This window comes from Myotis yumanensis, unplaced genomic scaffold (genome assembly GCF_028538775.1).
Source record: "Myotis yumanensis isolate MYYU_CA2020_CCGP unplaced genomic scaffold, mMyoYum1.0.hap1 SCAF_9, whole genome shotgun sequence".
Lineage (NCBI taxonomy): Eukaryota > Metazoa > Chordata > Mammalia > Chiroptera > Vespertilionidae > Myotis > Myotis yumanensis.
In genome coordinates, this window is record NW_027223760.1 from 16179458 (window position 1) to 16194691 (window position 15234).

The 15234-nt window shown below is 41.2% G+C and overlaps 1 protein-coding gene across 1 annotated transcript in view; it reads right to left on the bottom strand.

The window, feature by feature from the left end:
• Positions 1 to 15234, bottom strand: part of TSPAN12 (tetraspanin 12) — a 68673-nt gene that overhangs the window by 22978 nt on the left and 30461 nt on the right. The window contains exons 5-6 of the mRNA XM_070423787.1: positions 4770 to 4844; positions 40 to 147 (exon numbers count right to left, since the gene is read on the bottom strand). Coding sequence (XP_070279888.1) covers positions 40 to 147; positions 4770 to 4844 — 183 coding nt within the window. The remainder of the gene's footprint in view (positions 1 to 39; positions 148 to 4769; positions 4845 to 15234) is intronic.

Consider the following 15234-nt stretch of genomic DNA (forward strand, 5'->3'; position numbering starts at 1 on the left):
TTATTCTATACCCTTTACCTCAGAAATGGTAGCACTTACCTCTCTCTGAAAAAAATTCCAAGCGTGAGTAAGCCAGCGGTATCTAGGTAAGCCATAATTTGTCATTCTGGCTTTCAAAGTGACCATGTCTGACCACTGTACTGGAAGCTGAAGATAAAAAACAAAATATCAACAACTGTAACACAGCAACACACACTCAGACACACATACATTCACAGATTCACAAACTCAGTCACTCATAGTCTCATACACATATGCACACATACCTGGGATGTACTATAATTGACAAGTACTTTATATTTGTTGTAGCCTATGTTAACTCAGAGCTACTAAATACTTACTGAACTATCTCTGTGTGTAGGTTTTTGTACTAAATGTAGAGCTATCCTATATAATAAAAGCCTAATATGCTAAGTGTCCAGTTGTCCATTTGGCCATTCAACCAATCAAAGCATATTAGTAATATGCTAATGATATGCTAAGGCCACTCAACCACTTGCTATGATGTGCACTGATACCAGGGGGCAGTCGACTGGTCGACCAGTGCACTGATCACCAGGGGGCAGATGCTCTAACCGGTAGGTTAACTTCCTGCTGGGATCTGGCCCAGTGGGACTGAGCAAGACAGGCCATATACACCCTGGAGCCCTCTCGTAGTCCCTCCCCGGCTGGCCAACCTCCCACGTCCCTCCCCAGCCCTGATCGTGTACCTGTGGGGTCCCTCGGCCTGATCTGCACCCTCTCGCAATCTGGGACCCCTCGGGGGATGTTGGAGAGCCAGTTTCAGCCTGATCCCCGCAGGCCAGGCTGAGGGACTCCACTGGTGCACGAATTTGTGCATCAGGCCTCTAGTGTCATGTAAAGTTGAGTAATGCAAAATCAGTTAATGCCAATATTGAGCTCAAGGAGATCACAAGACAAGTACATGGTGTGTTCTACAGACACACCTGAAGAGCTCCTCACAACAGACCATCCCTGCAGAGCAATGCCTTTTTATTTCACTTCAGAAAATTGCTGTTTTTGAAGAGACTCCAGATTATGGTATTAACATAAAGGGGGAAGAATCAAGAAGAAAAGGAGATCAACTCAAGCCTCACTCTGGGATAAGTTTGTGAACCCCTTTTCAAAATTTGGATTTCAGAGGCATGCTGGCATTCTAGAAAGATCAGATCCCAAATAGAAGTGTTGTCTGTGCTTCTGTTCTCAAGTCACCTAGCACTGTGTCCCCTGACAGAATGTTTAATCGTGCCAGAGCTTCCGGTACACAACACAACACCTGACCAGAAATCTAGTCAGCACAATAGTCTGTTACCAGCTGCCCCCAGGAGGAAATGAGGCATACAAATCCCAGTCTCATGCCATGTGCAGTACTAAGGTAGCTCTTGGGAGCTGGACAGACATCCGCATCTGACCTATGGTGTCATACAGACCAGGCTTAGACAAGCAAGCTTGACACTAACTCAAGAATTGGATCATTTGGAAATCTTATTTTAAAAAATAATGATATCAATAGGGGTAGTTTAAAAATTCCTGGCCACAGATATTCTTCATTTTTCCCCCTTTGTTAGTTTTCTTTTTGATTACTTGGAAATGCACAGTGCAAAAGAAAACACCCCAACACTTGGGCACAGAACACTGTTCCCTACAATAACGGGCTTAGTGTTCATGGGATTTCAACAAAGCTCAAGGAACGAACCGAAGCTTGAGCTACTCACTATAAATTATGATTGTCTCCTACCCTTTTGAGCATAAAATACATGAAAGTGAAATGAATTCTCCAGAAATCTATCATCTGACCTAATATCATTGACAGGTTTTTTTTGAGAGAAGAAATAACGAATAAGAGGTGACAATGTATGGAGAAAGAACAGAGAGACAGACCTTCTGATGTCAAATCTTTTGGTTTGGTGATTAGGACAGTCTTATTTTTAATATTATTTCCCAAAATAAAAATAAGTTGTTTCTCCCTTTTGGCCACAATCCGTCTTGAGACCAAACATGGCAAGAAACAGAGAAGATCACTGAGGTTCTGGAATAAAGTGCTGTGATCTAGTCCTTAAGGAAAACACTCATTTGCTGGCTCCTTGCATGGAGCAACTAAGAACACAAAGCCGTCTACGCACAGGCTGGGCTCTGCGTGATTTGGCGGATAGTAAACTTTAAGGGCACTTCTCACTCACACTGCTGTTAGTGAAAAAAAAAAACAACAAGTTAAAAGTATGTTAAAGTTGTTTACTTTTAAACAGGCCTTGCTCTATCCTGGTGAAGGATAGATTAATGGGGAAGATTTCCATAAGCAAAACCGTGATGTATGCCATCAACTGAGATGACAGTCTGCACCCACCAGTACCACTGTGATACTTAAAAGATACTTGCATGCCGTAACAGGTTTGGCTCAGTGGATAGAGCATCGGCCTGCGGATTGAAGGGTCCCGGGTTCGATTCCGGTCAAGGGCATGTACCCTGGTTGCGGGCACATCCCCAGTGGGGGGTGTGCAGGAGGCAGCTGATCGATGTTTCTCTCTCTCATTGATGTTTCTAACTCTCTATCCCTCTCCCTTCCTCTCTGTAAAAAATCAATAAAATATATTTTTAAAAAAAGCTATCTTAAGATACTTGCAGATGGCCCCTTAACAGAATAGAAGACAGTATCTACACAGTAAGGATAAATTCCGTTCAATGAACTCAAGTTTCTTAGAATTATATTAGAATCAAAATATTTCCAGTCAAATACATTAAATTAATTCATTTCAAACTGTTTTAACATAGGAGATTTACCAACATTTGACGGTGTATGACATAAACACCGTCAAAACCATTTTTAAAATCCAGAGAAAGTAAACTCATCTCTAAAAACCCTTTGATTATCAAAAAAAAAAACCACAATCAAAAGCTGAGGTGAGGGCATCAATAATTAATAATTATGTTTTGCTTGAATGTCAAAGAGACACATGCATTTTTTAAAAACCGAAAAAAATTAAGAGACCATCTCTTTATCAATGAAACACAGAAACTGGACCCTTGAAAACAACTAATTTTTCACCCCCCTTCACATGCAAAGTTTCTAGGGCACGAAGTGAAAATATGATTATCAAAGATAGCACGAGTATTCCTATGTAATAGATTTCGTTTTCAAAAAGTTAAGTTTACATTAAATTACTTAGAACCTGCCCTGACTTTTCAATTTTTTATAGAGAAATAAATAATTATAAATCCTCTCTTCTTGCTGAGAGCTGTCACACACTGGGGATGCTTCAGAGGGCTTTCCAGAGGGGTTCAGGGTAGAGGCAGTTGTCAAAGCATCATTTACATGTAAATTGGAGTATGCAGAGAACCCACTAGTCTGCAATTACCACTCAGTAATCAAAACAGTGTCACAGCAGATTCAGCATAAAATCTTTAATAACTGCATCAGTACCATAAGCAACTTTAATTTTCTCACACAGCTGCCGAAATGCTGCCCTGAAACAAATACAGAATGAGGGGCCTCTCTGCTTAAGAACTCTTACATTTTGCCCTGGCCGGTTTGGCTCAGTGGATGGAATGTCGGCCTGTGGACTGAGGGGTCCCGGGTTCAATTCCGGCCAAGGGCACGTGCCCGGGTTGTGGGCTCGATCCCCAGTGGGGGCATGCAGGAGGCGGCCGATCGATGAGTCTCTCTCATCATTGATGTTTCTCTCTCTCCCTCTCCCTTCCTCTCTGAAATCAATAAAGAAATATATTTTTTTTTAAAAAAAGAACTCTTACATTTTAAAGAGTTGAAGACTCGGCTGGGGAACCTGTCACAAATGCGCATGCCCAGTCCTCTGTCCCTTCTCCCTCTGCTTTCCCCTCTATTCTGATTTAGCAGACCTGGCATCAAGCCCTAGAATGCATATTGTTGAGAATCACCTTGGGCGGCTCCTGCTAGACAGTCCAAGGACTACATGTGGAAAAGCATCATCTTCCTGGAATTACCCTGACACTTACAGTGGGGAAATCTGGCCCGCCACCATGAAAACAGCCAGCGATCACAGGCATGCAGAGGTGTAAGCCTACCACTGTCCAGAATAAAGCGAACAAACGTTAACTAAGTAATAATGGGCTGTGTGAGCAAAAGTGAAGTGCACACGGTAAATCAAACATGACTGCTAACATCTGAAGACTGAGGAACTTATTCGCATCCATTCTAACAGAACGATAAACGTTGGTCCCGTGGTTTCAATTGCAAAAGTAAGAGAAAAAAACTGAAGAGCTGTTTCCATGTAGCCAAGTGTCCAACTGTGAGAGTGTTTCCAGGCTGGAGGAAACACTGCAACTCTTCAAATACGCTTCTTGAAGTGGACGATGGCTCAGCGTGGGCCCAACAGGGGATGCATGCCTCCCGGTGATGGGTGGACAGCTTTTTATAAGGCTTTTGGGCAGATTGTCACGCTTTCTTAAATCTTGTTGCAAATAAGAATCTTCCCAAGCTGCATACTCAAAAGTTGGTAAAACTACTTTAAAACATATATTATTTTAAGCCTATTCTATCCATGTTTAAGCAATCTGTGGGATTAAAAAGACATATCATAGTACACCAAATGAAATATTACAAATTAGGGCTTGGAACTACGCTTCAGACACAGAAAAGACAGTGTTACTTTCCAGAAGTACTGGGACTACATGTTATCATATAGTATAAGTATTCAAATCAATAGTCATGTGCCTCAGTTACTCCAAAGGATCTGCTCTCTAAGGCTGACCTGGATAAAATTTCAGGTTGTGATTGTATCCCATTTTGAACTCACCGTAATTTCCTGCTCGTATGTCCAAACACCACAAGCCAGTTCTACACAGAAAATGACAAGTAAACTTCCAAAGTACTGTAGAAAAACAGAAAATGAATGCTGTTAGAGTAGAATCAATGTAAAATATGGTCATCTGAGATGAGCTAAATATTACTCAGTGTTGTTTATCCGATGAAAGAAAAGAGGCACACATCTGGGAAGCTCCCTGGGGAACAGGTGGGGAAAATTTCAGCAACTTCGAGACATCTGCAGACAACACTTAATACCCACCTAGTGCTCTATGTATCAAATACTTTCATAATTTTTTTTGGTTAATCCTCACCCGAGGATATTTTTCCATTGATTTCTAGAGAGAGTGGAAGGGAGCTGGGGAGACAGAAAGAGAGGAACATGGATGTGAAAGAGACACATCTATTGGTTGTCTCCCACATGCGCCCTGACCAGGGCCAGGGATAGAGCCTGCAACCAAGGTACATGCCCTTGACCAGAATCGAACCTGGGATCCTTCAGTCCACAGGCCAATGCTCTATCCATTGAGCCACACTAGCTAGGGCTCAAAAACTTTCATAATTCATCCAAAAACCTTATGAAATGGATAGGTCTATCTCATTTTACAAATGAGAAAATTAATGCAAAAAGTAGACAACGCGAGTTGCTCAAGAACGTGCATAGTAAATTTTGGAGAAGTTGCCAGCCATGTTCTCTATGGTATAACTTGTCACCTCTCCGGTTGTGCAGATAACTTTACAGAAGTAAGTAGTAAAAGTGTGAGAAAGAATGGGTTCTCTGAAGGTTCTCTGCACTAACTGCAGCAGAAAGAAAACAGCGCCACTGTTCTCGAATCTTCCACTCTGCTTCTGGTGCGGGGTCAGGATGGGGGTACCAGGTTGTGATGATTATTGATTATTTCCTGTCACTGGAGTGGCAACTCCCTTAAGGTCAGGAGCTTTACTGTGCTCCTCATCACAACGCAGGTGTTTAATAAAAGCATAAATGAAAACAGAGCAGATGGCTACGGTGGCCAGGGACCGGGAGCTCCCTGGGGCTGGGTGATCGGTGATCCGGAGAGGCCTCTTCTTGCAGGGAATCTTTAAGGTGGATCCGTGATGACAAGGAGAAGGTGATGCTGTGAAGGTATGTGGAAAAGCAACCAGGAAGAGGCAATATCAAAAGCAAGGCCACCTTACAGGGTGAGCTAGTCAATTAAGAACTCAGAGGTACCTGGAGCACAGAGGGGGTGGGAGAGGTACAGGGCACAGATTTACTTGACCTTACAACAAATTAAATCTAAAATGTAATTCAAAGAAAATATTTTTTTTTGTAAATGATGCTGCAGCTTCATGGTCAGCGGTCTCTGCTTCATTGCCACTGCATTCGTCTCAAACATCCCATCTTCTAATTCCAAGGGAAACTTTTAATATAGCATACGCAGATCAACTGCATTTATTCTTTTTTTCTTGTTTCTTTGTTTGTTTAGAGAGAGAGGAAGGGGGAGGGAGAGAGAAAAACATGAGCCTGTTGTTCTACTTATTTATGCATTCGTTGGTTGACTCTTGCCTGAGTGAGCCCTGACCGGGGATTGAATGAACCTGCAACCTTGACGTATCAAGATGGCGCTCTAACCAACTGGGCTACTCAGCTAGGGCTGCATTCTTTCTCAGTGAGCTCTGAGTCCTAGATAAAGGCATCCTCATGTTGGTTTTTGCACAAAGAATCACTCTGCCATTAATTAGTTTAAGGGCTGGATCTAATTGAGGCATCTATTAGGCACGGTACTAACCCATCGTTTCAATAAAACAAAACTAACCAAGAATTAAGCAAGAGCTCTGCTGAGCTCTGTTATGGTTGGAAGTGTACTTCTGTGTCATATTTCACTACAAAACCATCAGCTGTCCTCAGCAGTATTGGGAACATGTATACACATCTCTGGTAAAGGTGTTCGCATGTGTCTCTCATGTTTCTTACGTTCCCAGTGCACGTGGTTTCATGAGATGATCTGTACCAACCAAGTCTGAAGATCTAGTCTCTTCTTTCTTCTCCTTAATGCTATCCTTCTAGAATGGTGTAAAGAGCTCTGAATTCAGAGTCAAAAGACTGAAGTTCAAATACAGCTCTGAAACATTCTGTGACCTTGAGCAAAATCATTATACTGCCCTGGCATCAGTTTGTTCATCTGTATAATGAAATTAAAAATAAAGCTTTCTTTACTGCTATCAAGGTTGATTTGATAAATGGGAAAGTGCTTTGAAAAAACGTAATCCTCAACCAAGGATATTTTTCCATTGATTTTTTTTTTTTAAAGAGAGAGTGGAAGAGAAAGGAAAAGACAGAGAGAAATAGCACTCGATTGATTGCCTCCTGCATGAGCCCTAACCAGGACCTGGGCCAGGGAGGAGCCTGCAACCAAGGTATGTGCCCTTGACCAGAATCGAATCTGGGACCCTTCGGTCCACAGGCTAACGCTCCATCAAACCCGCTAGGGCTGAAAACTTTTAAATTTCAAAGTTGTGAAGTATGATTTCAACACTATTCTGAACTAGTTTGTGAAACACAATCCAATATTGACTTGTCCATTTCTCCCGGACATAGCCTTAATTCCCAGCAGTGTGCCACAGTGTCTTCCTCATCATTATTTCCCAGTATTTCATCTCCTGTTCTTTACCATTTTACTTTATTCCATCTTCCATGTATCAGGGTTTCTCTGTCGGCTGCACATCAATCCTCAGAGGCTTCGGCGTTTAAGCCAGTTGGCTGCCTCCCCCACAAGTCTCAGCGCTCACTGATCTGCCAGACCACCGGTTCTGACTGGCAGAGAGCCTATCCTTAAACATCATTTCATCCCCAGCGTCTAAACAGTAGCTGTCACACAGCAAGTATTCAATAAATGTCAGTGGAAATAATGATGAGCTTACCAACTGAAAAAAAGAACAAAACAATTTCAGATTTCCTTGAGTTTCTCTAAAGAGAGTTTCTGGTTAACGTTTGACTCCCCTTGACTTCTGCTTACACATTTCTATTTTAAATATTGACTATGTGTCTTTCATTTGGATTATACTATGATAAATTAGTATGCCTTTAAGCATTTAAGACAATTTACACGGCTAAAGAAAAGAAACAATATACAGACTCTCTCCATATATCCTGAGTTACTATTATCTAAACATTTTAAACAAATGAAGACTGGAAAAGTGTGTGCTGAGACAAGGAAATGAGAACGCAATTATTTGCATGATAAACTATTTTATTTGCTTTAAATATTATTCAATACAGAGTTCCTTAAAATAGCTAAGTTCTCCTACTGTAATTAAAGTAAAATTTGTGTTATACAAAGAAGTTTTATTCCTAAACATAATGTTCATTAAAAAAAAATTTAATCAAGTCAGGCAAGCTGATAATAGGACACAGCCCCAAAATGATGTAATTAATTTGTGATTGTTTTTCATCAAATCTCTCAAGCTGAGGATAATTACTTTTAGTTAAAATGTGAGGGCCCTTGCCCTGGACAAGTGGTTCAGTTAGTTGGAGCTTCATCCCATACACCAAAAGGTGGCGGGTTCAATCCTTAGTTGGGATGCTTATGGGAGGGAGGCAATGGTTGATGTTTCTTTCTTTCTCTCTCTCTTCCTCTGTCCCTCCCTCCCCCGTCCCTCCCTTTTTTCTCTAAAATCAATAAAAACATATCCTCAGGTAAGGATAAAAAAAAAAAAGAGTGCCCTCACTGGGTTAGATAATAGATTTTATAAAACACTGTATGTGAAATTGCTTCGTTGATTTTTTTTTAACTATACAAATGGAAGAACACGGGCTCTGAAATAAAAGAGACCTGGCTTCAGATTCTGGCTCCTTACATACCAATTGGATGACCTTGAGCAAACCACTAAGCCTCCATTTCCTCCTATGTAAAATGAGAATGCTAACACTGCCTTGCAGTGTTGTGCTAAGGATTCAGGCAGGTCAAGTGCTGGCTCACGGTAAGCACTACCTAAAGATAACCGTTATTAACCAGATCACAGTATCTGCTAGAATATAAACTCCATGAGGACAAGAGGTATCATACAATGCTTTAAACACTTAACTCACTGCCTGACATAGGGCACATACCCAATGCACATTTCCTGCATAGATGTAACTAGGCTTGGAGGTGGTGAAGAATCTCTTTATCTCCACCTCAGACTCTCAGCGTCATTCTCACTGAAGCACAAGGGAAATCCCTGTCCAGTGCAAACATAGCTGGTATTTTTCAAAACATCTTTATTGGGAAACTGAAGCAGGAAGGGTGTGGAGGGTGTGGAATCCAACTTCTTTTATTAAAATACTGAAATCAACGTGTCTGTTATTTTAAACTGCAGTTGACCAAAGAATGGCAAGAATGGCAAAGGCCACCAGTGTCTTTGTCCCCTGCAAGTATTTGAGGAGATTAAACATGTGCACTTATCCCTTCTCCTTCTTGAAATTTCACTGGAAAAACAATAAAGTGATATTTTAAAAGGTATAAACCTGCCAGGCCGGTGTGGGTCAGTGGTTGGGCATCAACCCATAAACCAGGAGGTCACAGTTTGATTCCCAGTGTGGGTACATGCCTGAGTTGCGGGATCGATCCCCAGTAGGGGGAGTGCACGAGACAGCTGATCCATGATTCTCTCTCATCATTGATGTTTCTCTCTCACTCTCCATTTCCCTTCCTCTCTCTGAAATCAATAAAAACATATTTAAAAGGTATAACCCAGAGATAAAAGAAAAGAACAACAGCAAGTATATTTTGGAAGGTGCAAAGAAGATAGAAAACTATCAAATTGTTCAGCAGTCCTTCAAAAGCTGAATGCTTACCCAGTAGTGGGGAAAGTTTGGGACAACCTTATTCACATTACACAGCCCTCCAATGCTCAGGTTTTGGCAGTCCCAGATACTTCTGGAAGGTACGGCTAAAAAGAGGATGACTTATTGAAAACCTGTTTTGGAAGAAGTTAGAACGCGCAGGTCCCTCCCCATGCTATGCAACTGAGTGACTACCCACCCCCACCAACATAGGAGTTGGAGGGGTCATTGTCCTGTGGAAACTGTAAAACCGGGGACAGAAGGTACCGTGGAGGATAAAGTACAGAGAATTGAAGTTCAAATTTACATACCTTTTCCTCAGAGGTTCAAAACTCAAATCATACTAAAATAGCACTGGATTTCCCAACAAAAATATTGGAAGTTAGAAGACAGTGAAAGAGGTTCTTCAATATTCTGAGGAAAAACATGATTTCTAACCTATAATTCTATAGCCATCAATATGAACACATAAGGCTATCTAAAGCCATTCTTAGGCATACAGGCTTTTTAAAAAAAATCTACCTCTTCTATTTGCTTTTTCAGGAAACTACTGGAAGATGTCTCCCTAAAATGAGAGACTGAATAGAGGACAATGGCTTCTCTACCAGGAAACCTGGGACCTAAAATAGGAATGAGGCCAAAAGAAAATCCCAGAATAATAGTGTGATGAGCAGCTCTACTGACAGGAGCAGAGCAAGGAGGATAGGCCACTTGCAGAAGGTCACCAGGGCAAAAGCCCCAGGAGCCTAGCAACAAGCAAAACTGGGAAAACAAGAATTCACCCCAGAGTAACCTTTCCTCCACTAGCACATCCCTGGTCAGGCAGTTTGGACCCTGACCTTTCATATCGCTGGTCATGCAGTCATGCAGTTCTGCCCTCCCCTGACCTTTCCTCCCAGGGCATGTTGCTAGTCATTCGGTAAATCTATTGGAAGAGGAACAAGGGACTGAAGATTGGCCTCATGGGACTCCCATGCAGGCCTTCGCACCACTCCCTTTGAGAAGGCAAGTCGAGAGCAGATAAATCCCCCTCTGTGTCTCTTTAAGCTTTCTGTTATAGTTTGAGTCTTGACTTTCAATTCTTTCTTAGCCAGAACTCAAGCACAGAGGTTGCTGAGCCAAGATCCTGCCAGTAACCTTCTAGTGCCCCTTTGCAGCCCTAGGTAGTAAAGGAATAGCCAATGCAGCAACTCTTCAGCAGGTCTAAAACGCTCTGGGAGAGGGAGCTCTTTAAAAAATCATCAATAAAATGCCCCAAATATATGAAAATATAAGGACGAGACTTACACTGGGGAAGTTTAATTAAACAGAAATACATAGAAAACAGGAATGTTAATTCCAACAAAAAGAAAGTATTATTTCAGAAAAAAATTATAACCAGTCCTTTGCCTAGCCCAGCTGTGAACAGCATTTACATAGTCATGATCATGTAAACACTGATCCGAACAAAATTATGAATTGTCGGTGTTGAGGTGAGATAGGAAGTATGCCTGGGGGAGGAGGGAATAAAGGCAGAAAGGAGGCCAGTTCTTCATCTTCATGTGAAATCAGCACATAGTGCTTAAAACTGAAAATTAATTGAATGAGAAGAGTTACATAAATATGTGCTTTAGAGGGAATCTGCTAAAATAAAAATTGAAAGTGGCTGTGTCTTAGGAGTGGCACTGTTAGGGGTGAAGGACTAGTATTTCTCATAGTAAGATTTTTAGAATGAAATTAACTCTAAATTATGTGTATGAAGCACTCTGATAAAACTAAAAAAAAAAAATTAAAACAAACAATAGCCTCCCTGATGCCTTCACACCAAAGAAAAAAGGTTGGTAGCCAAAGGATGTTATATATATTTATATTTTACATTAAAAAAAAAGTTATTCAAAATGGCTGACAATTGTAAATAGCCCAATTATGGTTCATGGTTATTAGGACTAAAGTGGGTGGATGACAACTGGAAACTATATGCTCAGAAACCATCATCCTTTTGCTAAACGTTCTTTTAGAAGCTCAAAATAGGAGTGCTATAATGAAATAAACAAGTGTATATTTAAATGTAATTTATAGACCATCCCAGAGGTCTCTTTCACCAGACTCTGTTTGGAAATTTGGATCTCTCCTGCAATGGTGCTTATTAAAACCACACATACAGTCTGCTCAAATCATTGTGGGGTGAATTACTTCCCAGGATAGTTAATTTAAATTACAAAATTATGAAGCTTACGATCGATAATTCTCTCTCATCATTGATGTTCTATCTCTCTCCCTCTCCTTTCCTTTCTCTGACAATCAATAAAAACATATTTTTTAAAAAATTTGAACTTAGAATTTTATCTTACAGGCAGTGTTGTTCAATGATGAAGACCTGAATTTTATTTATTTGCAGGAAAGAGATATGTATGATCAAGGGTGAGGCAAAAGAAAGGTTATTGTTGTTCGTATGGAAAATAATACAATCTTATATAATAAAAGCCTAGGTGGCATCACGCACGACGTCATCACAAGATGGCTGCCTCAAGATGGTCGTCATAAGATGGCCACCACAAGATGGCCAGCAGGGGAGGGCAGTTGGGGGTGACTGGGCCAGCAGGGAAGGGCAGTTGGGGGCAATCAGGCTGGCATGGGAGGGCAGTTGAGTGTGATTGGGCTGGCAGGGAAGGGCAGTTAGGGGCGATCAGGCCAGCAGGGGAGCAGTAAGGCATCAATCAAGCCGGCAGGGGAGCAGTTAGGGGGTGATCAAGCTGGCAGGCAGAAGCTGTTGGGGCATACAGGCAGGCAGGCAGGCGAGCGGTTAGGAGCCAGCAGTCCCGGATTGTGAAAGGGATGTCTGACTGCCGATTTAACCAACAGGTGGGGATTGGGCCTAAATCAACAGTCGGACATCCCCGAAGGGGTCCCAGATTGGAGTGGGTGCAGGCCAGGCTGAGGGACAACCCCCTCCCCCTGTGCACAAATTTCATGCACCGGGCCTCTAGTAATAAATAAATAATAATACAAGAATAAACTACATTTCGTGTATTCACAATTGTTAACCTACTTTTGCCCCATCTGTATGTAATCAAGCATTATCCTATATAATAAAAGGGTAATATGCAAATTGACCCTAACAGCAGAACGACTGGGAATGACTGGTCACTATGACACACACTGACAACCAGGGGGCAGACGCTCAATGCAGGAGCTTCCCCCTGGTGGTCAGTACGCTCAGCCACAAGCCAGGCTGATGGCTGCCAGCACAGTGGTGGTGGCAGGAGCCTCTCCAGCCTCCTAGCAGTGCTAAGGATGTCCGACTGCAGTTTAGGACTGCTCCCCGCTGGCAAGTGGACATCCCCCAAGGGCTCCCGGGCTGCCAGAGGGATGTCTGACTGACAGCTTAGGCCCGATCCCCGGGGAGTGGGCCTAAGCCAGCAGGTAGACATCCCCCGAGGGGTCTCAGACTGCGAGAGGGCACAGGCCGGGCTGAAGGATCCCCCAAGTGCACAAATTTTTGTGCACCGGGACTCTAGTGACTATATAAAATTTAAAGTATGTAAAATATCAATATATTTATCCTATGTAATACTAGTAAAAGCCCAGCTACCGAACGGCAGAAGGACCAGAATGACCTGTTGACCAGTCGCTATGATGCACACTGACCACCAGGGGGCAGACACTCAACACAGGAGTTGCCCCCTGGTGGTCAGTGCACTCCCACAGCAGGCTGATTCCCGCAGGCCACGCGGCCCATCAGTGCACGAATCCTGTGCACCAAGCGTCTAGTATGTATGTAAGTGTATATGCAATTGTGTGTACGTGTGAATACACACAGGTATGGATGCCCAAATCATTTATTGTGCAAGAGATTTACATATATTATATACTTTACTCCTCAAAAAATATTACAAAAATATCATAAATTCTATTTTGTTACCAGAGAAAGCGGAGCTAGGTGTGACACTTGGTATATTTGTTGAGAATATTAACGTTGATTAAAAAATTAATTTTTGTTCTTATTCACATTTTAGGTTTTTATAAAATATATTTTTATTGATTTCAGAGAGGAAGGAGTGGGAGAGAGAGAGAAAGAAACATCAATGATTAGAGAGAATCATTGATCGGCTGTCTCTGGCACACCCCACACTGGGGATTGAGCCTGCACCCAGGAAATCCCAGGAATCGAACTGTTGACCTGGTTCATAGGTCAATGCTCAAACACTGAGCCATGCCAGCCAGGGGCATTTTACAGTTTTTTAATGAAGTATAGTACCATGTAGCCAATGAGTGCTTACCAGTTCATTAAACTGAACTTTGATAAAAGCACTAATATGTTAAAGTGATTTATTTTCTTTTTACATCTTCACTTCTTTACTGTTACTAATTGATATTAATAACATTTCTAAGAAAGTAATATTTAATTTTGCAAAAAATATGTCAAATAATTTTCACTTTTGGGAAGATGGATTATTTTTAAATTTTCATTTCTAACATCAATCTAAAGAAAACAAAAATAAATAAATCTGCCCTTTAAAAGCCACTTAATTTACTGAGGGCGTATATTTATTGAGAATATTAAACTTAATAAGCAGTGGACAAATATAGGAAAAAATACTCTTGTGTAGTAAGCCTTAAACTGAGCCTCATTCTATCCAGTTTCCTGCCACAAATAGACAAAACAGTTATTTTTAAACTGTTTTTCTATATAAATGCCAGCTAGGAAAGAATTTTTATATTAAAACAAAGATGTAACGTCTTTCTTGAACATTTACATGTTTCTCTGTGTAAGCAAGCAGATAATCAAGTGTCACAGAACTGCCTCACTGAGAACATATTTCACTGGCAGAAGCGTAAAAACTATAAATACTAGAAGGTGGTTTTAACCTGCTACTCTCTTAATTTATAACTAAAAACATAGATCCTTTTTTCATAACTAACATTCAACATACTTTGAAACTGCAGAAGTCAGATTAGCTTATCCTTGAAAATTAGTACAGTCTGAGATTCAACTCCCCCAAATAAAAACTATTTCAAAATATAACATACTTTACTGTATATTTTAGTATTTTTAAAACACGGTGCCTTTTGACTCCTCGCTACATGCTACACAACCAACACTTCTGATAAACAAAAAGTTTGATGAAAGACCTGCACTCACTAAGTGATAAATGGTAAACTCCAGGCTCTCCCCTGTCAAATACTAAACCCTGCAAGCTTTCAGTGCTAAGTAGGTCTATGTCAGTTGTTTATTTTGCCTTTCCCAGTGATTGGAGGTTTAAAAATATTGTATTACTTATAGTTAGTAAATAAGAGAATTCCAGTGCCAAATATTTGTACAAGATAATGGAACAGCCGACATTCTGTTAAGAATCCACTGGGACTAAACTAACAGTTCAAGAGCCCTCACTGCTTAAAACACACCTACACATGCCTCTGTTTTAGTCTCCTCTTGAAATGATGTCATAGCAGACACAGGCTTGCTACTTTCTCAAGGCCAGTATACACAGTTTAAAAAGAAAAGGCAACATTAAATATCCGTCTAATTGAGAAAAAGCTCGAACTACGAACCAGTTTTTGAAGAAACAAAGCCGTGTAATTCCTGAGCCCATGCCACAATTCAAACTAAAGGAAGAAAGTACCGGTATGCTATGGTCCGTTGCTCATGCTTATATTTGAATAAATACAG